The sequence below is a fragment of the Pogoniulus pusillus genome, chromosome 43 (genome assembly GCF_015220805.1).
Source record: "Pogoniulus pusillus isolate bPogPus1 chromosome 43, bPogPus1.pri, whole genome shotgun sequence".
Lineage (NCBI taxonomy): Eukaryota > Metazoa > Chordata > Aves > Piciformes > Lybiidae > Pogoniulus > Pogoniulus pusillus.
In genome coordinates, this window is record NC_087306.1 from 394353 (window position 1) to 414245 (window position 19893).

Genomic DNA, 19893 nt, shown 5'->3' on the forward strand with positions numbered 1-19893 from the left:
CACAGGTTCTGGGAACATCTCCAGGGATGGGGACTCCACCATCTTCCTGGGCACTGTGTCCCAGCCCCTGACCACCCTTGCAGGGCAGAGATCCCTCTGAAACTTGCCAGCACCTCCTGGAGCCTCCTGCCCACCTCCAAACCTGCCCAGCTGTGCAGGTAGAGAATCCCTTCCCAGTGCCAGCAGCACAGCAGGCAGTGACCCCAGCACCTGGAGCCCCTCGCAGTGGCTGTCAAAGAGACCAGCTCCAGCCTAAGGCAGACTTACTCAGCTCAGCACCAGGATGAAGCCCAGCAGTGGTCTGGGGAGCTCTGAGCTCTCAGGGCTTTTATAGAGGCGCTCAGAGCAGCTCAGGGTCTGAGCCACACTTCGGGCATGTCCTTCCCAGTGACAAAACAAACTTTGCTGCCTCTCTCACGTCAAAAAGGGTGGAGGAATCTCTGCATCTGGCTTGCTGTTGGGCAATGGGGAGCTGAGAGGCACCGCGGCCGCGGAGCAGCCCACGGGAGCCTTTCATCTGCCCGCAGGGACAGGGCTCAGGCTCAGCTTCCAGGCACTCCCTGCACAGCTTCCTCCTTCCACTGCCTGAGCACCAAACCTGCACTGCCTGGGGGGGGGGCTGCAAGAAGCTGGGGAGGAACTGCTGAGAAGGTCTTGTAATGAGAGGAGGAGGAGTGAGGAGGTTAAACTGGGAAGGGAGAGATTTAATCTGGATGTGAGGAAGGTTGAGGCTCTGGACAGCCTGATCCAGGTGAGGGGTCCCTGCCCATGGAAGGGGGGTGGAGCTGGATGATCCTTCTGGTCCCTTCCAGCCCTGACTGATTCTATGGTGCTCTAAGTCCTTTCCAGTGAGGGTGGTGAGACCCTGGCACAGGTTGCCCAGGGAGGTTGTGGCTGCTCCCTCCCTGGAGGTGTCCCTGCCCATGGCAGGGGGTTGGAGCTGGCTGAGCTTTGGGGTCCCTTCCCACCTAAACCATTCTCTGGTTCTGTGAACTTGAACACCTCAGGGAGTGATTTGACAAAGCAGATTCATGTTTGAACTGATGGACTGGGGCCTGGGGGCCTGGAGGCCTTCAGACATTCTGGTTGCAAAGAGACCTTTGGACCTCCTTGGATGGACACCTTCCTGCTGCCTTCTGGTCCCCACTCTCTTTTTCCTCAGCAGGTGGAAAAGGGAATGGAAGGAGCAGAGCTTTTGGGTGCTCCCATGCTGGTGGTCACCCTGCCCACAGCTCCCTAGGGGCAGCTCTGGCACCCCAGGGTCTTTCTGATGTTCAGATGAGATCCTCCACAGCTCTAAAGGAGAAGGAACCTTCCTTAGGAGGAAGTTCTTTGCCAGGAGGGTGCTGGAACACAGCAGCAGGTTGCCCAGGAAGGTGGCTGAGGCTCTGTCCTTGGAGAGGCTCTGAGCAAGCTGCTCTAGTGGAGGATGTCCCTGCTGAGTGCAGGGGCTTGGACTGGGTGACCTTTGGAGGTCCTTTGGGAGGTCCCTTCCCACCCAGCCCTTCTGGGATCTGGTGTCTGTCCAGCCTCTGCTCTGGTGCCTGCAGTGGGGCTGAAATCCTTCCTCTCACCGTCCCTAAACTCGTTGGGTTTGTTTCCTGGCCCCTGGCAGCAGCCTCAGCTCTCCACTTCCATGGTTTCTGGGCGCCAACCTCCTTTCCATCAGCTGAGAGATAATGGAATGCTAATTAAAGATAATAACACTGACAGGTACAAGTCCTGCCTGCAATCTCCTCCCAGAGCTCACTCAACTGCCAGGAGACATTGTTGGGTAAATCATTTGCCCTGTGTCTTAATCACCTCTTCTAGAAACCAGCAGCAGCTTCCCCGTGGGTGCTCTGCAGGCTGCCAGCAGCTCCTGACCCGCTGGGAAAAAAGGCTTAAACCAGCAGGAAGCAGCCCCAGGGAGAGGTCCCCTTGGAGGCAGCAGGGCCCAGGGGAGAGCTGAGCTGTGCACCTGGAGGGTGCAGTGATCCACGAGGGCAGCTGAGATGAGAGGAGCTGGGTGGGCAGAGCCCCAGTGCCCGGCAGGGCAAGGGAGGTTCTGCTGCTGCCTCTGCTGCTGCCCTAGCGGAGGCCACCTCTGGAGTGCTGGGGCCAGTGCTGGGCCCCCCAGGTCGAGAGAGACTGGGAGCTGCTGGAGAGAAGCCAATGGAGCCTGGGAAGGTGCTGAGGGGGCTCAAGATGCTCAGGAGAGGCAGGACCAGGCTCTGCCCACCCTCAGCACCTCCAATTTCTCCTTCTCTCCACTCCCAACCTCCCTCTGGCACTTCCAAACCCTCTCCCCTGGCCCTGCCACCACAGCTCCCGCTCCAAACTCTGTCCCCAGCTCTCTGCCCAGGACTGGAAGCTCTCCAAAAGCTCCCCTGGAGCCTTCTCCTCTCCAGGCTGAGCACCTTCAACTCTCTTGGTGCCAGCTCCTCACCCCCAGGTCCTTCTCCTCAGAGCTGCTCTCCATCCCTTTTCCCCCGGCCCCTGTGCTGGTACTGAAGGCTGCCCTGGCCCATGTGCAGGACCTGGCACTTGGCCTCCAAGCCAGCTGGCACAGAGCTTCTGGCACAGGGCCCTGGGGGCTGACACAGGGCTGGGGTTTAATTGCCTTGTTCCTGCGCCTGCAGAGGCCATCAGCAGCACTCGGTGATGATGATCCCTCAGGATGAGGCAAAGCCATTCCCCAAATCCATGCTGAGCCTCATGACAAGAGCCCTGCCTTGCACCTAAGCCCAGGGCACATCAGCTGGCAGCAGGATTTGCCTTCCTCTGTGTTTCATGGCTTAAACTGACACGAAGTAGGGCACGACCCAGGCCCCTCCTGTGCAAGGCTCAGCTCTGGCTGTTGCGAAAGCTTCTCCCTTCAGGAGGACCTGCAGGCCACAGAGCAGCCCGGGAGGGGGGCTCTGAATGCTGAGAGGGAGATTTAATCAGCACTTCCAAGGCCTGAGCAGATGAACTGCCAGGGAGGAAAGGCAAAAGGTGAACTGAAATAGGGAGAAAAGGAGCAACAAACTTCTGTGGCTTTGGATCCAGCTCTGGACCTCCAGCCAGGTCTGGACCTGGATCAAGACACTGGCCCAAGCTGCTCAGGGAGGTGGTGGAGTCCCCATCCCCGGAGGTGTTGAGGCAATGTGGCCATGGAACTTGGGGCCATGGTGGGGTTGGGTCTCTGGTTGGGCTGGAGGACCTCAGAGGTCTTCCAGCCAAACTAATTCTACCATCCTAGGAGCTGGAGAGGTCTGAGCCTCCTGCAGCCCTCATTCAGTGTTCCCAGCTCAGTGCAAAGCAACCAGTCAGGGCCAGCTGCTGCAGAGGAGTTGTGCTGGATGAGCTCTGAAGATCCCTTCCAGCTCAGAGCCTTCTAAGATCCCAATTCAGGCATAAAAAGGAAGCCTCAGACCTTGATTCAGGTCCTGCCTGCTCCACAGCCGTGGAGCTCTGCAAGTGCTTGCAGAGCACTGGCTGCCAAACCAAGCTGGGGAGGGACTGTTTAGGCTGTCAGGCAGTGATAGGACTGGGGGGGATGGAACCAAGCTGGAAATGAGGAGAGTCAGAGTGGAGGTGAGGAAGAAGTTGTTGAGCAGGAGGGTGGTGAGAGCCTGGCAGGGGCTGCCCAGGGAGGTGGTGGAAGCCTCATCCCTGGAGGGGTTTGAGGCCAGGCTGGATGAGGCTGTGGGCAGCCTGATCTGGAGTGAGGTGTCCCTGGTCATGGCAGAGGTTGGCACTGGGTGGTCCTTGTAGTCTCTTCCAGCCCTGACTGGTTCTGTGATTCTGTCTGCACTGCAGCTTGGAGTTCTCTTCCCTGCTGCAGCATCAGAGCTCCCAGGGCTGCTTTTGGATTCTTTCTTTCCCTGCCCTTCTGTTGGGTTTTGCTCTGTTGGCAGCTGGGGCCCTACTAGGATTCCTGAGCCAAGCTCAGGGCCTGAGGCTTTTGTTCCTCTGTGGCTCAGACCTGGGCAGGTTTGTGCTGGGGATGGAGAATGCACAGGACTGGATGCAGAACTTCCACTCAGCCACTGAGCCAGAGGGGCAAAGCCACATCCTGAGCTGCTCAAGGGCCCAGCTAAAGAAAGAGCATTTCCTGCACGGCAATTATTGCAGAGAGCCTCTGGATCCCAGCCTGGGGCAGTGGAGATCACCTCCTGCACCCCCTGCTGCAGCAGGGCACCCACAGCAGCTGCCCAGGGGGCACAATGCCCGGGGGTGGGTGTGGAAGCTCTTCAGGCGAGGAGGCTCCACAGCCTCTCTGGGTGGGCACTGGCTGATCCTTGCAGCCCCTTGCAGGCCTGGCTGGCTCTGTGGCTCAGTGGCAGGTGGGGGCGCAGCTCTGGCTGCCCCTGGGAACGAATCCCTCTGGGAAGTGCCCTCCGCGGAGCCTGGCCGGGACCTGCCCTGCCGAGCGGCTGCCGCCGGGCGGGGCCAGGTGTGGTCCCCCGGCCCGGGAATGCCCTCCGGAGAGCTGAGCTTTCACAACAGCCTCCGGTGGTTGTGACAGGGAAGGAGTTGAGACATCAGGGCCAGGTGTTTGTCTTCCGTGGGTTCTGATTCAGAGCGAAAGCCTGGGCAGGAGCAGCGCAGGAGTGGCTGCAGCGGTCCCGGCGTGGGTTCGGCTCCCGGTGCCTGCTGCCGTCCCGGCATGGGTTCGGCTCCCGGTGCCTGCTGCCGTCCCGGCGTGGGTTCGGCTCCCACTGCTGCCGTCCCGGCGTGGGTTCGGCTCCCACTGCTGCTGTCCCGGCGTGGGTTCGGCTCCCACTGCTGCCGTCCCGGCGTGGGTTCAGCTCCCACTGCCTGCTGCCGTCCCGGCGTGGGTTCGGCTCCCACTGCTGCCGTCCCGGCGTGGGTTCAGCTCCCACTGCCTGCTGCCGTCCCGGCGTGGGTTCGGCTCCCACTGCTGCCGTCCCGGCGTGGGTTCAGCTCCCACTGCTGCTGTCCCGGCGTGGGTTCAGCTCCCAGCAGCAGGTCCTCACCACCTCCCCGGCCAGAGGAGGGGCAGGGGAAGCTGTCTGCATCTGGCAGGGGCACGGCAGAGCCACAGCATCCTGCAGTGGGGGAGGCTGGGAGAGACCCTCTGAGATCCCTCGGGTCCAGCACTGCCGAGTCGGCTGCCAACCCACGGCCCTCAGCAGCTCAGCTCCAGGGCTTTGCAGCCCCCTCCAGGCATGGAGACTCCACCACGGCCTTGGCAGCCTGGGCCAGGCCTTGGCAGCCCTCAAGGGGAAGAAATTGTTCTTCGTGTCCAACCTCAACCTGCCCTGGGGCACCATGAGGCTCTTTCCTCACGTCCTGTCCCCTGGACCTTGTCAGAAGAGCCTGATCCCAGCCTGGCTCCAGCCTCTTCTCAAGCAGTTGCAGAGGCCCAGAAGGTCTCCCCTCAGCCTCCTTTTCTCTGTTGCAAGGAGAAAGAGACAAACCCTCTGGGACTGGTCCCTGGGAGCTGTGGGATGTCTGTGCAGGGACTTTGCTTTTCTCCTGCCAGTCCACAGACCCAGAGCTCAGCAGCAGGCAGGGGCAGGGCTGTGGCTGCTGACTCCCTGCTCAGCTTTACTCAGAGCAGCTGAAGCCCTCAGACACTTTGGAGGTGCAAAGAACCTTTCCTGCTGAGTAACTCTGCACCACCCTGCCAGGAAGCCTCTGCAGGGCCACTGCTGAGCTCACATTTTGGCAGAGCTTTCCTCACTCACCTCTCACCATCAGCTGAAGATCTGCAGGTGGAATGAGTCAAACTTCTCCTCCCTGATGCCTCTGACCTGTTCTTTTTGCCCCAGACAGAGTCCAAGTGGATGCAAACCACCTAAGGCCACCTAACACCCCTGAAGCTCAGGCTGAGAGCCTGCAGGAGAGCAGCCCCAGAGGGGACCTGAGCAGTGCTCAGCAAAAGCTAAAGTGTGGGGGGGCAAGAGCCTGGGGTCAAACTCTGCCCAGTGGTGCCCAGGGCCAGGCCAAGGGAGAAGGGGCACAAAGTAGAGCCCAGGAGGTTGCAGCTGAGCAGAAGGAGAAAGCTCTTCGGGGTGAGGGTGCAGGAGGCCTGGCACAGGCTGCCCAGAGAGGCTGTGGAGTCTCCTGTGCAGAGCTTCCTACCCCCCTGGGCATCGTGCCCCCTGGGCAAGCTGCTGTGGGTGCCCTGCTGGAGCAGGGGGGTTGGAGTGTTGGAGTGGATGATCTCCAGAGGTCCCTTCCCACCCCTTCTTGCTGGGATTTGGGGATTCCACGAGGGTCCAGAGAGGAAGTCACAGCTGAGCTCTGCTCTCTCTCCACTTTCTTAGCCCAAGGGGGTTAAGACTCCCCCGTGGGGAGTTGCTGCTCTCCCACTGACACCTGCTGGGCCTTCAGATCATGGATGATGCAAAACCAATTCCCTGCCTTGTCCTAATTCCTGTGGCTGAAATCTGATGAAGCCAAAGGTGGTGAAGAAGCTCAGGGCAGGATGGCACTGTGAGGTGTGAAGGGAAGCTGGGAATTGCCCAAGACCTGGGAATGGTGAGCAGGAGGATTGCAGTGTGAGGTGCTCAGAGTCACCAGCCCTGGTTTGGAGCAGCTCAGAGGTCATGAGCAGGAGCAGTGAGCAGGAGGTGTCTCATCTGCCCTGGGCTCAGCACTGGGGGGGGGTCACACCTCAGACCCTGAGGGCAGTTTTGTGCACCTCACTCCCAGAAGGACATTGAAGGGTGAGAATGGGTCCAGAGAAAGGCAACGAAGCTGGGGAAGGGACTGGAGAGCACTCAGCTGAGGGAGCTGGGGGTGGTGAGGCTGGAGGAGGCTGAGGAGAGGCTGCAGAGGAGGCAGGGGGCAGGTGAGGTTGGACTCTGCTCAGATGCAGTAAGTGACAGGCCAAGAGCAGATGGCCTCAGGTTGCACTTGGGGAGGTTTCAGCTGGGCATGAGAAGCAGCTCCTTGACTGAAAGAGCTCTGGAACTGAGGAGGTGGAATCCTCATCCCTGGAGGTGTCTCCAAGCTGAAGGGCTGTGGTGCTGAGGGCCATGGCTGAGCCCCAGCCTCGGGCTGGGTCTTAAAGGTCTTTTCCAGCCCAAACCCTTCCATGATTCTCCAGGTCCCTGGGGTTCAGTGGTGGTTTGGTTCATCTACTTTGAGGAGGCTGAAGTCATGGAGCCATAGAACGGTTTGGGCTGGAAGAGACCTCAAAGCTCATCCAGCTCCAACCCCTGCCAGAGGCAGGGACACCTCCTGCTGGAACCTAACCTAACTTTGAGCACCTCCAGCAAGGAGCATCCACAAATCTCCCCAGGAGAAGCAATCAAGCAGAGGACTTTGGTTTGGATGCAATCAGGAGTTTATTGGGAAGGGGAAAGCACAGGATGGAGTTCAGTGAGTTTTGAGGAGGGCAAACTTCATCTGCATCAAGCTGGCTTCTTCTCAGCCCGTTCTTCTTCTGCCTTGGTTCAAGCTTCAAGCAGCCTGGGCACATGTCAGGGTGAGAGCAGCTCTGGGGGCCTCTGCCAGCGGGCATAGAGGCACCACAGAGCAGAGCGGCCAAGCGGAGGAGAAGCTGCACGGAGCCCAAGGCAGCTGGGAGCAGCTCCAAGAGCGAGGAGCAGGATCTGCAGAGCCAAGGGAGGGAAGGGCTTGGAGGAAAGTGACAGCAAATGAAAGCAGAGCAACAGGAGAGCAGAGAGGCCCCATGGGTGCTGAGCAGCACCTACAGGTCCCCTCCAGCTCCTCAGCTGCACCTCCAGTTCTTGCTGCCAGTTCTCCTCCTGCCATGCTTAGCAGGGCCCCCAGCCCCCAGAGCGCTGGGAGGAGGAGGAGAAGTAGCCCCCATAGACAAGAGAACCTTGCAGCCCCCGGGGATGGCCCAGCCCCAGCGGCGCTGAGCTGCCCACGAAGCTCTCCTGGGGGCAGGAGCTGAGGATGGGGCCCGGGAAGGTGATGGCCACGGGGGGTGGGCAGATGACGGCACAGGAGTCCCCGCAGGAGGTGATGCAGGGCTGGCTGCAGGCCTCTGCCCAGGGCTGGGGGCAGCTCAGCTGGCACGGGGGGGAGCAGCGGGAGCTAAGCTGCTGGCTGCAGAAGGACATCCTCTGGGCAGGGAGCTGCACCTGCAAGGTGAGAGAGAGCCTGAGCCACCCTGGCACTTGCCCACCCCTGTGCGGCAGGAAGAGCTCAGGATGTGCCCAGTGCAGCTGGGTCCTGTCGGTCGATCTTCCTCCCCCCCTGCCCTCCTCCCTGCCAGGCAGCTCCTAGGAGTCCTCCCAGGCTCTCCACCGCCCAAGCCGTGTGAGAGGCTGCCTGGAGCCGCAGCAGGCAGCAGCCTGAGCTCAGGTGTGAGGGCAACTGGGCTGAGCCTGGCTGGGCTGAGCCCCTCCGAACCCAGGGCTGCAGCTGCCCTCTTTGCCAAGCAGAAGAGGCTCTCTCGGAGCCAGGAGCTGTCACCAGCAGAGCTCAGCAGGAGCTGCTTGAGCATCAAATCCCCTCCAGCTACAAGACAGCAGAGGCAGAGCAGGGATGAGACTTACTTGGCTCAACGGAGAGGAGAGAAGCAAGGAGCTGGGATCTGAGAGCTCCTGAGCCTGGAGCCTTTTTAAACCATCTGCTGGAGTGCCCCAGGGGCTTGAGACATCCTCTGTGTTCCAGGCTGCTTACAAAACACACCCAGGCTCATGGCTGCAGGCTCCTCTGATTGCTCCCTTCAGCTCTGGGCAATTACCAGGTTCTTCACCACCCTCCTGCTTGCTTTCTTCTCTCTCCCTTCCTTGAGCTTCCTGCAGCAGTTTCACTTCCTGCAGCATTTTGCTGATTTTGCCAACCTGGCCAGGTGGGGAAAAACCACCTGAAGGGATTGCCCCACACAGAGCAGCACCAGAGAGGCCTTTGGCTTGGAGAAGACCTTCGAGGTCGTGGAGTGCAACCATGCCAAGCCCCACAGCTGCTGGCTCCACGCCCTCCTCAGTGCCCTGAGCACTGCAGTGGGCTCTGGGTTGGTTTCCTTCTCCAAGCCCTTGCTGATAGTGAAGCCCTGAAGGGCTCAGCCTTGAAACAAGGGCAGGAATTTTGCTCCATCTGCTTTGGTCCTCATCCCAGCCACACCCTGCAGGTCTGATCCCCACACATCAGGTTGCTTTGGTTCTGTTCGTGGCCTCCTGCAGGTCTTCTCCATCTCCTTCTGCCCCTGAACAGAAAAACCACAGCAAGAATCTCAGATCAGTTGCTGGAAGTTCTTGCAGGCACAGGCTGATGCTGCTGCCATGAAACCACCTGCTGAGAGAGAGAGGAAAGTCTTTTGTGCTGATCCAGGGAGTGGGTTTGGTGATTGGCGATGCTGGGCCACAAAGTGGGTCTAGATGGACCATACGTGGGTCTAGATGGGCTATAAGTGGGTCTGGGTGGGCCATAGTGGGTCTGGGTGGGCCAGAGCAGAGATGTGATTTGTGGCAGGAGGAATCTGTGGCAGGATGCTCATGGCTGGTGCTGCCTCTGTCCTTGGGTGCTTTAATGGACCAAACTTGCAGGGGCTAAAAGGGCTGTGAAGGGTTTAAGCTGGTCAGGTAGAATGGGGTGAGATGACTTGGAAAGGTCCCCTCAACCCAGAGCAGTCTGGGAGGTAATGTGAGGATGGGGCAGGGAAATCCCAAAGGGAAGCCTCTGCCTGCTCAGCCTGCTTGAGGTGTGCCTGGGGGCTGGCCTAGGTGGCACCTGGGGACATGGTTTAAAGGCCAAGGTGGTCTCAGGTTGATGCCTGAGCTCAAGACCCTGAGAGGTCTTTGCCACCCAACACAATTCTGTGATCCCCAGAGGTCCTTTCCAGTCCCTCCCAGCCTGAGCATGAGTCGGGAGGAGCTGGAGGTGTTGGCAGGAGTCTGCAGCTGCCTTTGCCCCCCCAGGAGGGCAGGAGAAGGCTGCACCTCCAAGAATGATGTGATTCACCTGCAGGTATCTGCAGGTTGGTGTCATCAGCTGCTTCCAGTGAAACCAGGTGTGGCCTGGGCAGGAGGAGCAGCCCCTGAGCTCTGCCCCACAGCTTCTCTTCCCTTGGCTTCTGCTCCTCTGCCTTCTTCAGGTCACCTCAGAAACCAGCAGCAGCTGCACCATGGCCTCAGCTTCCACCCCACCCAAGCAGCTCCCTGCAGCACCTCCCAAGGGTCTCTGCAGCAGCTCCTAAGGGTCTCTACAGCACCTCCCAAGAGTCTCTGCAGCAGCTCCCACCCCAGGGTCTCTGTAGCAGCTCCCAAGGGTCTCTGCAGCATTGCTGGGTGCAACACTGAGGGAGATCCCAAGGTGATCCCAAGGTGACCCCAGCAGAGAGCCTTCCTCAGCCTCCTTCCTGGGGCTCCACACACTGCAGTGCTGGCCTCAGTCACCAGATGCTGATGGCCAAACTGGAACAAGATCAACGTTTTGAGGCTCAAGGCTGCTCAGGAGCAGGATCCCAGCCTGGACCTCCCCCCCAGAGGGTGGATTTTAGAGGAGGAGAGCTCAGCCTCTCGAGGTTGTGTCAGCCTGGATGCACAGAAGGTGAGGCTTAGGTTGGCCACAATTCCTTTGCTGCAAAAGTGGTCAGGGACTGGCCCAGGCTGCCCAAGTAGGTGGTGGAGTGCCCCTCCCTGGAGGTGTGGCCGTGGCACTGTGGGCCATGGTTTGGTGGCCACGGGGGAGTGGGTTGCTGGTTGGACTGGATGGGCTCAGAGGGCTTCCCCAGCCCAACCAGTTCCATGGTTCTGTGGAACTGAGTTTGCTGAGGATGGTTCCATCAGCAAGTGGCTGAGGCACTGGCAGAGGGCTCTGGGCCTAGGGAAGAGATCTGCTGAGCTCAGCAGCAATCTCCTGCATCAGCTGAAGCTGCACCTTGAGATTCTTGCCCAAAACGCCCCTGAGGTGATGCTTGGCCTCACCCTCTGCCCTGCCTCACCCCACACCATGACCTGTCTATCACTCAGGAGCCCTCAGACCATCAGCAGTGACCCCATGGAGCCCTTGGCAGCAAAAGCTGGGCAGGAACTTCTCACTGAGGCTCCTTGCTCTGTGCCAGGGCTGCAGAGCAGCAGCTCCCTGCAGTCATCCTGCTGGGACACCAGAGTGGAGGTGGGGGCTGAGCAGAGCAGAGCTCAGCTGAAAGGAGGTAGGATGGGGTCTGAGCTGCCTCACACCAGAGTCGTGGGACTGAGCTGCCATGGGCAGGAGGGCAGGAGTTGCACAGTGCCCCCTGCCCGGAGCAGGGCTTGGGAAAGTGGAGTGGCCTCTGGCATGTCAGCATCCTGTGCCTGTGGGCAAGCTCCTGAGCAATCTTTGCTCCAGGAGGCAACCTCAGCCATGGGGAAAAGCACTCCCCGAGAGGGAGAGGGAGAGGGAGAGGGAGAGGGAGAGGGAGAGGGAGAGGGAGAGGGAGAGGGAGAGGGAGAGGGAGAGGGAGAGGAGAGGGAGAGGAGAGGGAGGGGGCCTCTAATGACTCTGCCAGGGTAATGACACCGAGGCAGAAGTAATCACCATGAGCTGAGCAAGTAACTGAGTTATGTGGGGCAGGCACAGGTGGAGAGGATCTGGGGTTGGGCATCATGGGTGAGGAATGTTTCACATCCTCCTGATTGCCTAAGGAAAGGCTTCAAAAAGCCTCCCAGACCTGAGCTGCTCCAAGCACTTCTCCTGCCCTGCTCTCTGCTGGGAAAGGCTGAGTCTGAGCCTGCTGCAGGGTCTGAGCTGCACAGAGGCAGTGGCTGAGGAAGGGATGAAAAGTTGAGGAGGAGCAGGCCGTGGAGGAGGAGGCTCCCTGCTGGGTTTTGCAGTTGTCCATAAGGGAAGTGGCCAAGCCTCGCAGCCAGCAACATTCCAAAGGGAATGGTGGGGAGAAGGAGTGGTAGAGAGTGGACTCACAGCACTGTTTTGGGTGGAAGAGCCCTCTGAGCTCACCCAGCCTAACCTCTCTGACTCGACCAAGCCTCCCCACCCTGGTCCTGAACAACTTCTCCCTCAGCTCCACTCTGACCCTGCTCTCCCTCAGCTCCAAACCATTGCCCTTGACCTGGCCCAGACACCCTCATGAACAGTCCTCTGCAGCCTTCCTGGGCGCATCAATCCAATCCAACCCATTCAGACTGGACATGAGGATGAAGTTCTCTACTCCGTGGGCGCTGGAACAGCAGAACAGGTTCCCAGGGAGGTGGTGGAGGCTCCAGCCCTGCTGACATTCAAGGCCAGGCTTGATGTGGGACAAGCTGGGGACAGCCCTGCTGAGTGCAGGGGGTTGGCCTGGAGGAGACTGGAGGCTCCCTTCCAACCCAGTGCACTCTGACTCGGTGCTGCTGTGCCATGGGCTGAGCACCAAGCCCTGCAGGGAGAGCTGGCAGCATCTGTTTGCCTCCAACACCTCCAGCTGGGGGTGAGCAGGCCCTTGGAGCAAGAGCAAAGCTGCAGTTGCCTTCCTTCTTCACCGAGGCCATCTCCTGCTAGCTAAGTAAACACATGTGGTAACCCCTGCAAGGAGCTTGGAAGCCTCCTGCAGGAGCGGTGTGGCTGTGGTGTGGCTCCAGCAAAGAAAGTTCTACAGATGAGTAGCTGCAGAGCTCCTCCCTGTGCCTCTCTTCTTGCCCGAGGCTCCCATTTAATCACATCCCCACGGGTGGGGTTTGGAAGGGTTTGCATTGTGTAAAAGTAAGCAGGAACAAGCTGTGGGCAGAAGTCTCCTTTGTAGGACCGACAGGGATTTGGAGCTGGCTGCTGAATCCTGGCTGGAATCCAGGGAGTTCCTTGAGCTTGGCCACTGAAACCTCTGACCTCCTGCAGCTCCTGCACAAGAACAGTTCTGAACCCCAGAGTGGCTCAAGCTGGAGGGGAGCTCAGAGCTCATCTGCTCCAGCCATGCCCAGGGACACCTCTCAGATGGATTCAGCTGCTCAGGGCCTCACACAGCCTGGCCTTGAACACCCCCAGGCAGGAGCCAGCCACAGCCTCCCTGGGCAGCCTGTGCCAGGCTCTCCCCACCCGGGCACTGAACAACTTCCCCAGCTCCACTCTCAGCTGCTCTGCCTCAGCTCCAAACCATTCCCCTGGGACTGGCTCAGACCTCCTCAAGCAAAGTCTCTCTGCAGCCTCCCTGCAGGCTCCCTTCAGGCTCTGGCAGCAGCTCTGAGGTCCCCCTGCAGCCTTCTCATCTCCAGGCTGCCCAACCCCAGCTCCCTCAGCCTGTGCTCACAGCAGAGCTGCTCCTGCCCTGTGATCCTCTGACGAGACCACATCTAGCTGCAAGGTCTCTGCACTTTTTGGCCGGCCAGGGCAGGTCCAGGCTGTTAGCAGCAGCAGCAGCAGCTCTGTTCCTCCTGGCAGTCAAAGCAGCCATTGACAGCAGCAGAGGATGGAGCCACAGTGGCTCAGCTTCAACTACAGAGGTCACTGTGCCCTCTCTTGGCTGGAGGTGCTCTGAGCATGTGTTCACAGCCTGGTACAAGCTAAAGCTGTTGATTAAGGAGATGCAATCAGCAATTGACTCATCAAGACATTGTAAACACAACCTAAAGCCTCCCCACGCAGCAGATCCCACAGCAGGCCAGGGAGCCGTGGGAGTTCACAGCCTTTCAGCTCTCATTTTCACAGGTGGCTTCTCCCCATCTTGAGTCACTGCTGGAGCCTAATGGTTTTCATGGGGCTCAGCCCACAGCAGCAGTAAATAGCCTGCAGGCAGCATGGCTCAACATAACAGAACCAGAGATGTGCCCTCTGAGTGGCAGCTGCCTTCAGGGCTGGATTCTGAGCAGAGAGCAAAGCAGCTCCCTGCACTCTCCCCTGGGCAGTTTGGCACCCACAGGCTCTGCACTGGAGAGTTTCAGGTGCTTGGAGTGAGACAATCAGGCAGAGAAACCTGCAGCAGAGAATCTGTCCTGGTCCATCCTGCCCTGGCACTTGATAGGGTGGCAGAATGGTTTGGGTTGGAGAGACCTTCACAGCTCAAACAGTCCAAGCCCCTGCAGCCAGCAGGGACAGCCCCAAACAGCTCCAAACAACCCGACCTGGGCTGGTGCCAGCCAGGGGCAGCTCCCAACTCTCTGGGCAGTCTGGCACAGGCTCTGCCCACCCTCAGCACCACCAATTTCTCCTTCTATCCACTCCCAACCTTCTTTGGCACTTCCAAACCCTCCCCCTTGGTCCTGCCACCACATCTCCTGCTCCAAACTCTGTCCCCAGCTTTCTGCTCGGCACTGGAAGCTTTCCAGAAGGTCTCCCTGGAGCCTTCTCCTCTCCAGGCTGAACACCAGCTTGGAGAGAGGAATTCAGTTGCCAAGAGATTCCTTCACTGTGAGGGGAGTGCAGAGGTCAACCTCTGTGCCCCAGAGGACAAGCGCAGCTCCTGCTCTGCCTTTAGCCGTCTCCAGAGGATGGAAAGCTGCTGCTCAGGGAGCTCAGTGGGGGAAGATTTGTGCCCCTGTGTGCCCACAGGACAGGGGCTCAGTTCCCACCTGGGAAGGTCTCACCCAGGACAGGCTGTGGATGAAGGGAGCAAAGGAAACCAGAAGCTGCTGTGTGATGCAACTACATTTTAATGAGCAAGAAATGCTGAGGTTTGCAAAGCAAGAAAGCACAGAACCTGGAAAATCTCTTTGCAGAGAGCTTTAGGGGATCACAGAATGGGTTGGGAGGGACCTTTGGAGGTCACCCAGTCCAACCCCAGAACGTTCAGCAAATGTCCTGCTTGGAGTCGTTGCTGTCCTCAGCTGATCTCTGTCGGTTGTGCAGCTTCTGGTGAGGATGCCTGAAGTAAAATCCACTGCTGGATCCCTGTGGTGAGTGGTGTCCATGTGGAAATACGCTGACCACGGTGCTTAAACAGCACTGGGAAGCTGCAGCAGGCAGCAAAGAGCCAGCGACGAACCAAGAGCCAAAGGGGGAAGACCAGAGAGAGAGATCCGAGACGCTGGGAGGCAGCAGCTCCATCGCGGGGCTGCAGGAAAGCTCAGCCCCCATCCTCATTGCTCTGCGCTTCTCGGTGCTGTACGCTCCTGGGAGAGCTCCCTGCAGCCCTTAGCAGGGGCCGCAGCTGCCGCGGAGGATGCGGCCGAAGCGCCGCGGGCCGTAGGGGGTGCAGGAGCCGCTGCCCAGCGCGGAGCTGCCGTAGCCGTATTGGGCTCCGTAGCCCAGGGAGGCTCCGTACCCGTACAGGCTCCCAGAGCCGTAGATGCCTCCCAGCCCCGGGGAGCTCCCAACGGCAGGGGCGCCGGCGGAGCCCACCACGGCCTGCTGGGGGAAGGAGCTGAGGATGGGCCCGGGGAAGGTGACCACGACCGGGGGCGGCTGGATCAGGGCGGTGGAGTCAGGGCACTGCCGCACGCAGGGCTCGTTGCAGCTGTTGGCGATGGGCTGGGGGCAGGCGATGCCATTGCTGGTGGTGGGGCACAGGTCGTAGCAGGACATTTCCGTGCGGGGGTGAGAGTGGTCCTGAAAGGGAGAGCGCAGAGCTGCGGTGAAAAGGGAGCGCAGCAGCAGCCGGAGCAGGGCAGGGCTCCGTGCGGGGCCGTCGGGCAGCAGCCGAACGGGCACCGGGGCAGAAGCGAAGCTCCTGCCGCTGTTCGTGGCCTCCCTAACAGTCAGCATTGCTCTGACCCTCCCCATCTGCTCCCCTCCCGTCAGCCCTGCCAAGCCTCCTGAAATTGCTCATCCCTGTTTGATTCCTGCTCCCTCCCAGACTCTGCTCAGTGGTGCCCAGGGACAGGGCAAGGGGCACAAACTGGAACCCAGGAGGCTCCATAAAGATAAGCAGCTTGGCTCGGAGGGTGCTGGAGCAGGCTTCCCAGAGAGGCTGTGGAGCCTCCTTGCCTGAAGAGCTTCCACACCCACCCCCGGGCATTGTGCCCCCTGGGCAGCTGCTGTGGGCGCCCTGCTGCAGCAGGGGGTGCAGGAGGTGATCTCCACTGCCCCAGGCTGGGATCCAGAGGCTCTGCAATAATTGCCGTGCAGGAAATGCTCTTTCTTTAGCTGGGCCCTTGAGCAGCTCAGGATGTGGCTTTGCCCCTCTGGCTCAGTGGCTGAGTGGAAATTCTGCATCCAGTCCTGTGCCATTCTCCATCCCCAGCACAAACCTGCCCAGGTCTGAGCCACAGAGGAACAAAAGCCTCAGGCCCTGAGCTGCCAACAGAGCAAAACCCAACAGAAGAGCAGGGAAAGAAAGAATCCAAAAGCAGCCCTGGGAGCTCTGATGCTGCAGCAGGGAAGAGAACCCCAAGCTGCAGTGCAGACAGAATCACAGAACCACAGAACCAGTCAGGGCTGGAAGGGGCCACAAGGACCACCCAGTGCCAACCCCTGCCATGACCAGGGACACCTCACACCAGAGCAGGCTGCCCACAGCCTCATCCAGCCTGGCCTGACACCTCTCCAGGGATGAGGCTTCCACCACCTCCCTGGGCAGCCCCTGCCAGGCTCTCACCACCCTCCTGCTCAACAACTTCTTCCTCACCTCCACTCTGACTCTCCTCATTTCCAGCTTGGTTCCATCTCCTCCAGTCCTATCACTGCCTGACAGCCTAAAAAGTCCCTCCCCAGCTCTCTTGCAGCCCCCTGCAGACACTGCAAGGTCACAATGAGGTCTCCTGGGAGCCTTCTCCTCTCCATCCTGCACAGCCCCAACTGCCTCAGCCTCTGCTCGCAGCAGAGCAGCTCAGCAAGCAAGGAGACAGCCTCAGACTTACCTGATGTAGGAGAGTCTGCAGGTGAGGGAGATGGGATGAGTGCAGGCTCCTGCTCCTTTTATAGGGTGCCTGAGGTTGCCTGGGGGGTTCTGAGCTCACCTGAAGTCATCCTTACCAAGCAGCCCCAATCTGGAGAACTCTTAACTGCCCGAAGTGACGAAAGCCTGAGCCTGCTGTTTGCAGGATCAGCCCAAATCCCCCGCAGCCTGGCTCTGCACATTCCTCCTTTCATCTCGAAGCCTAATTGACCAGCTTGGTTCGCTGCTATCATCCCACCCTGCTCGGGAGGAGTCAAACCGCTTGTGTTTAGTGAGCACTTCCCTCATTAGCTCCCATCGTGATGCTAATCGGAGCTGGAACTTGCTGCGGTGCACAGCTTTGTGCCGCAGTGCTTCGGCTCTCGGCTGCAACCTCTGCTCGCACATTTTGCAACGAAGCCTGCAGCGATGTGGAAGGAATCTCCTGAGCCTCCTCCCACCCGCAGCCGTGGAGCGTGGGGGGTTCTGTGGCTGTGGTGGTCGTGGCCATGGTCTGAGGGGCTCTGAATTAGTAGGAAATGCTTTACTTTGAGGGGGTCAAAGCCTTGGAGCAGCTGCCCAGAGAGGCTCTGGAATCTCCTTCTCCGTGTTCCTGGGAGAAGGCTCCCAGGAGACCTCATTGTGACCTTGCAGTGTCTGCAGGGGGCTGCAAGAGAGCTGGGGAGGGACTTTTCAGGCTGTCAGTCAGTGACAGGACTGGGGGGAATGGAACCAAGCTGGAAATGAGGAGAGTCAGAGTGGAGGTGAGGAAGAAGTTGTTGAGCAGGAGGGTGGTGAGAGCCTGGCAGGGGTTGCCCAGGGAGGTGGTGGAAGCCTCATCCCTGGAGGGGTTTGAGGCCAGGCTGGATGAGGCTGTGGGCAGCCTGATCTGGAGTGAGGTGTCCCTGCCATGGCAGGGGGTTGGCTTTGGGTGGTCTTTGTGGTCCCTTCCCATTCTGACTGATTCTCAGGGGTGAGGCAACCCTCAGCTTCTCTCCCAGTGCCTCACCACTCCCTGCTGCTGATGCCATAGGAAGGGCACCGCAGCCTCCAACACCCCCTGCACACTACGGCCCCCAGCCAGCATGATGAAGGTCTGAGCCAGCAGCATTATGTCAGGCAGTAAAGGAAGAGCTGAAGAGGTGAAGCAGCAGAATTCCTCCTGCCATTCTGCTGTGTCTGGTGGAGCCTCCCCAGGAGTGACTCCTGCCAATTAACGCTGGAGATGAAAGAGCAAATCCTGCCCTGCTTTTGCAACATGGGTTTGGTGCAGGCTGAGAGTTTGGATGAAGAAACACAAATACTGAGCACAGCTTTTGTCAGCTGGAGGTGGCCCAGGAGTGATGGACGTGGGCTGGGCCTGGAGACAGTCCTGGCTTCTGCAGGGGCTCTGGGGGAAGCTATAAATATCCCTCCTCAAAGCCACCCTGTGCTGTCCTGTCCTGTCCTGCCTCCTGCCTCTGGCAGCTCTGAGCTCTCAGCTGTCCTTGTTCTGCACATCTGTCTCACTGCTCAGGGCAGTGCCCAGTACCAGCACAGGCTGGGGCTGAAGGCTGGAGAGCAGCCCTTAGGAGAAGACTTGGGGATGCTGAGGGGTGAGGAGCAGGCACTGAGTGTTGCCAGCCCAGCCCTGGGCTGGTCTCCAGCAGTGTGGGCAGCAGAGGCAGAGAGGGAATTCTGCTCTTCTGCTGTGCCTGCTGAGACCCCTGCAGGGCTGGGGCAGCTCTGGAGCCCTCAGCACAGCACAGGCAGGGAGGGACCTGCTGGAGCAGGGCCAGAGGAGGCCACAGCAGGGCTGGCAGGAAGGGCTGGAAGGGCTCTGCTGGGATGCCAGGCTGGGAGGGTTGGGGGGACACAGCCTGGAGAGGAGAAGACTCCAGGGGAGCTTCTGGAGAGCTTCCAGAGCTGGGCAAAGAGCTGGGGACAGAGTTTGGAGCAGGGCCTGTGGTGGCAGGACCAGGGGGGAGGGTTTGGAAGTGCCAGAGGGACGTTGGGAGTGGAGAGAAGGAGAAATTGGTGGTGCTGAGGGTGAGGAGAGCCTGTGCCAGAGTGCCCAGAGAGTTGGGAGCTGACCCCTGGCTGGCACCAGCCCAGGTTAGGTTGCTTGGGGCTGCAAGCAGCCTGCTCTGTCTGAGGCTGCCCCTGCTGGCTGCAGGGAGTTTGCCTGGATGACCTTTAAAGGTCTCTCAACCCAATCCAGTCTGGGACTCTGTGATTCCATGAGATCACAGATGTCAGGGGCTGGAAGGGACCCAAAGAGCTCATCCAGCCCAAGCCCTGCCAGAGCAGGACCATCCAGGCTGGCTCAGGGCACACAGGAACACATCCAGACAGACCTGGAAAGGCTCCAGGGAAGGAGACTCCACAACCTCTCTGGGCAGCCTGTGCCAGGCTCTGGGACCCTTCCAGCAGAGAAGTTCCCCCTGGTGTGGAGCTGCAACCTCCTGAGCTGCAGATTCCATCCACTGCTCCTTGTCCTATCCCAGGGAGCACTGAGCAGAGCCTGTGCCCCCCTCCTGTCCCCCAGCCCTCAAATAGTTATAGACCCCATTGGCCTCTTGGCCCCCAGGGCACATTGCTGCCCGTGGATGTTCTCCCCCAGCACTCCCAGGTCTCTGCCCAGGGCTGCTCCCCAGCAGGCACCTCCCAGGAGGGACCTGAAGCTATTTCACTGTAGCAGAGCATCCACACTGCTGATGCTTTCCCATGCCCAGGAGCTCTGAGGTTCTCTGCCTGCTCCAGGTGGTTCTCTGCTGGGTTCTGCTTGCACTTAGTCGTGTCCCCAGTTGGCCAACTCGTGTCCAGCAGCAGGAGCTGCAGGGAGCTGACTGCCCTGGCCCGGGGACGTGGCTCAGCTCCACTGTAGCTGTCCTCACACAAATCCTTCCTCCAGGACACAACTGCAGGTTCTCAGCACCCATAACTAAGAGCTCCTCCTGCTCCAGGAGCTGTGCTCAGGTTGGGCCTCACCACGAGAGGTTTCCTAGCAGGTTTTGTGTGACTATTCCACAGGCAGCCCAGACCTGAGCAGAGGGAGGAGCTCTACCCACCCTACCTCTGAGCTTATCAGCAGAGCCTGGAACCATCTCTGGCTCCCAGCAACTGCTTATCTCTCAGCGTCTTTTCCTTGATGTGCTTCAGCTGCCAAAAGTTCTCAGGCGATGGATTTCACTGTAGGGAGAAGCAAGGCTGAGCACAGCAGAGCAGGGCTCAGAGAGCAGCCCACCAGGCACTGAGGCAGAGCATGAAGGCAGACA

The 19893-nt window shown here is 59.6% G+C and overlaps 1 protein-coding gene and 1 long non-coding RNA gene across 2 annotated transcripts; both read right to left on the minus strand.

The window, feature by feature from the left end:
* Positions 1 to 7262: 7262 nt before the first annotated feature.
* On the minus strand, positions 7263 to 8816 carry LOC135192617 (uncharacterized). Its single transcript, XR_010309015.1, has 2 exons — positions 8469 to 8816; positions 7263 to 8051 (listed from the first exon to the last, which is right to left on the minus strand). It is a non-coding gene; the product is annotated as an uncharacterized LOC135192617 (long non-coding RNA).
* Positions 8817 to 14456: 5640 nt separating this feature from the next.
* On the minus strand, positions 14457 to 16878 carry LOC135192602 (scale keratin-like). Its single transcript, XM_064175857.1, has 2 exons — positions 16620 to 16878; positions 14457 to 15369 (listed from the first exon to the last, which is right to left on the minus strand). Exon 2 carries the CDS (start codon positions 15343 to 15345, stop codon positions 14956 to 14958), a length of 390 nt encoding a protein of 129 aa, XP_064031927.1. The 5' UTR covers positions 15346 to 15369; positions 16620 to 16878; the 3' UTR covers positions 14457 to 14955.
* Positions 16879 to 19893: the final 3015 nt, after the last annotated feature.

Coding starts and splice junctions, on each gene's coding strand:
- LOC135192602 (XM_064175857.1), bottom strand. CDS start 15,345: ATGTCCTGCTACGACCTGTGCCCCACCACCAGCAATGGCATCGCCTGC.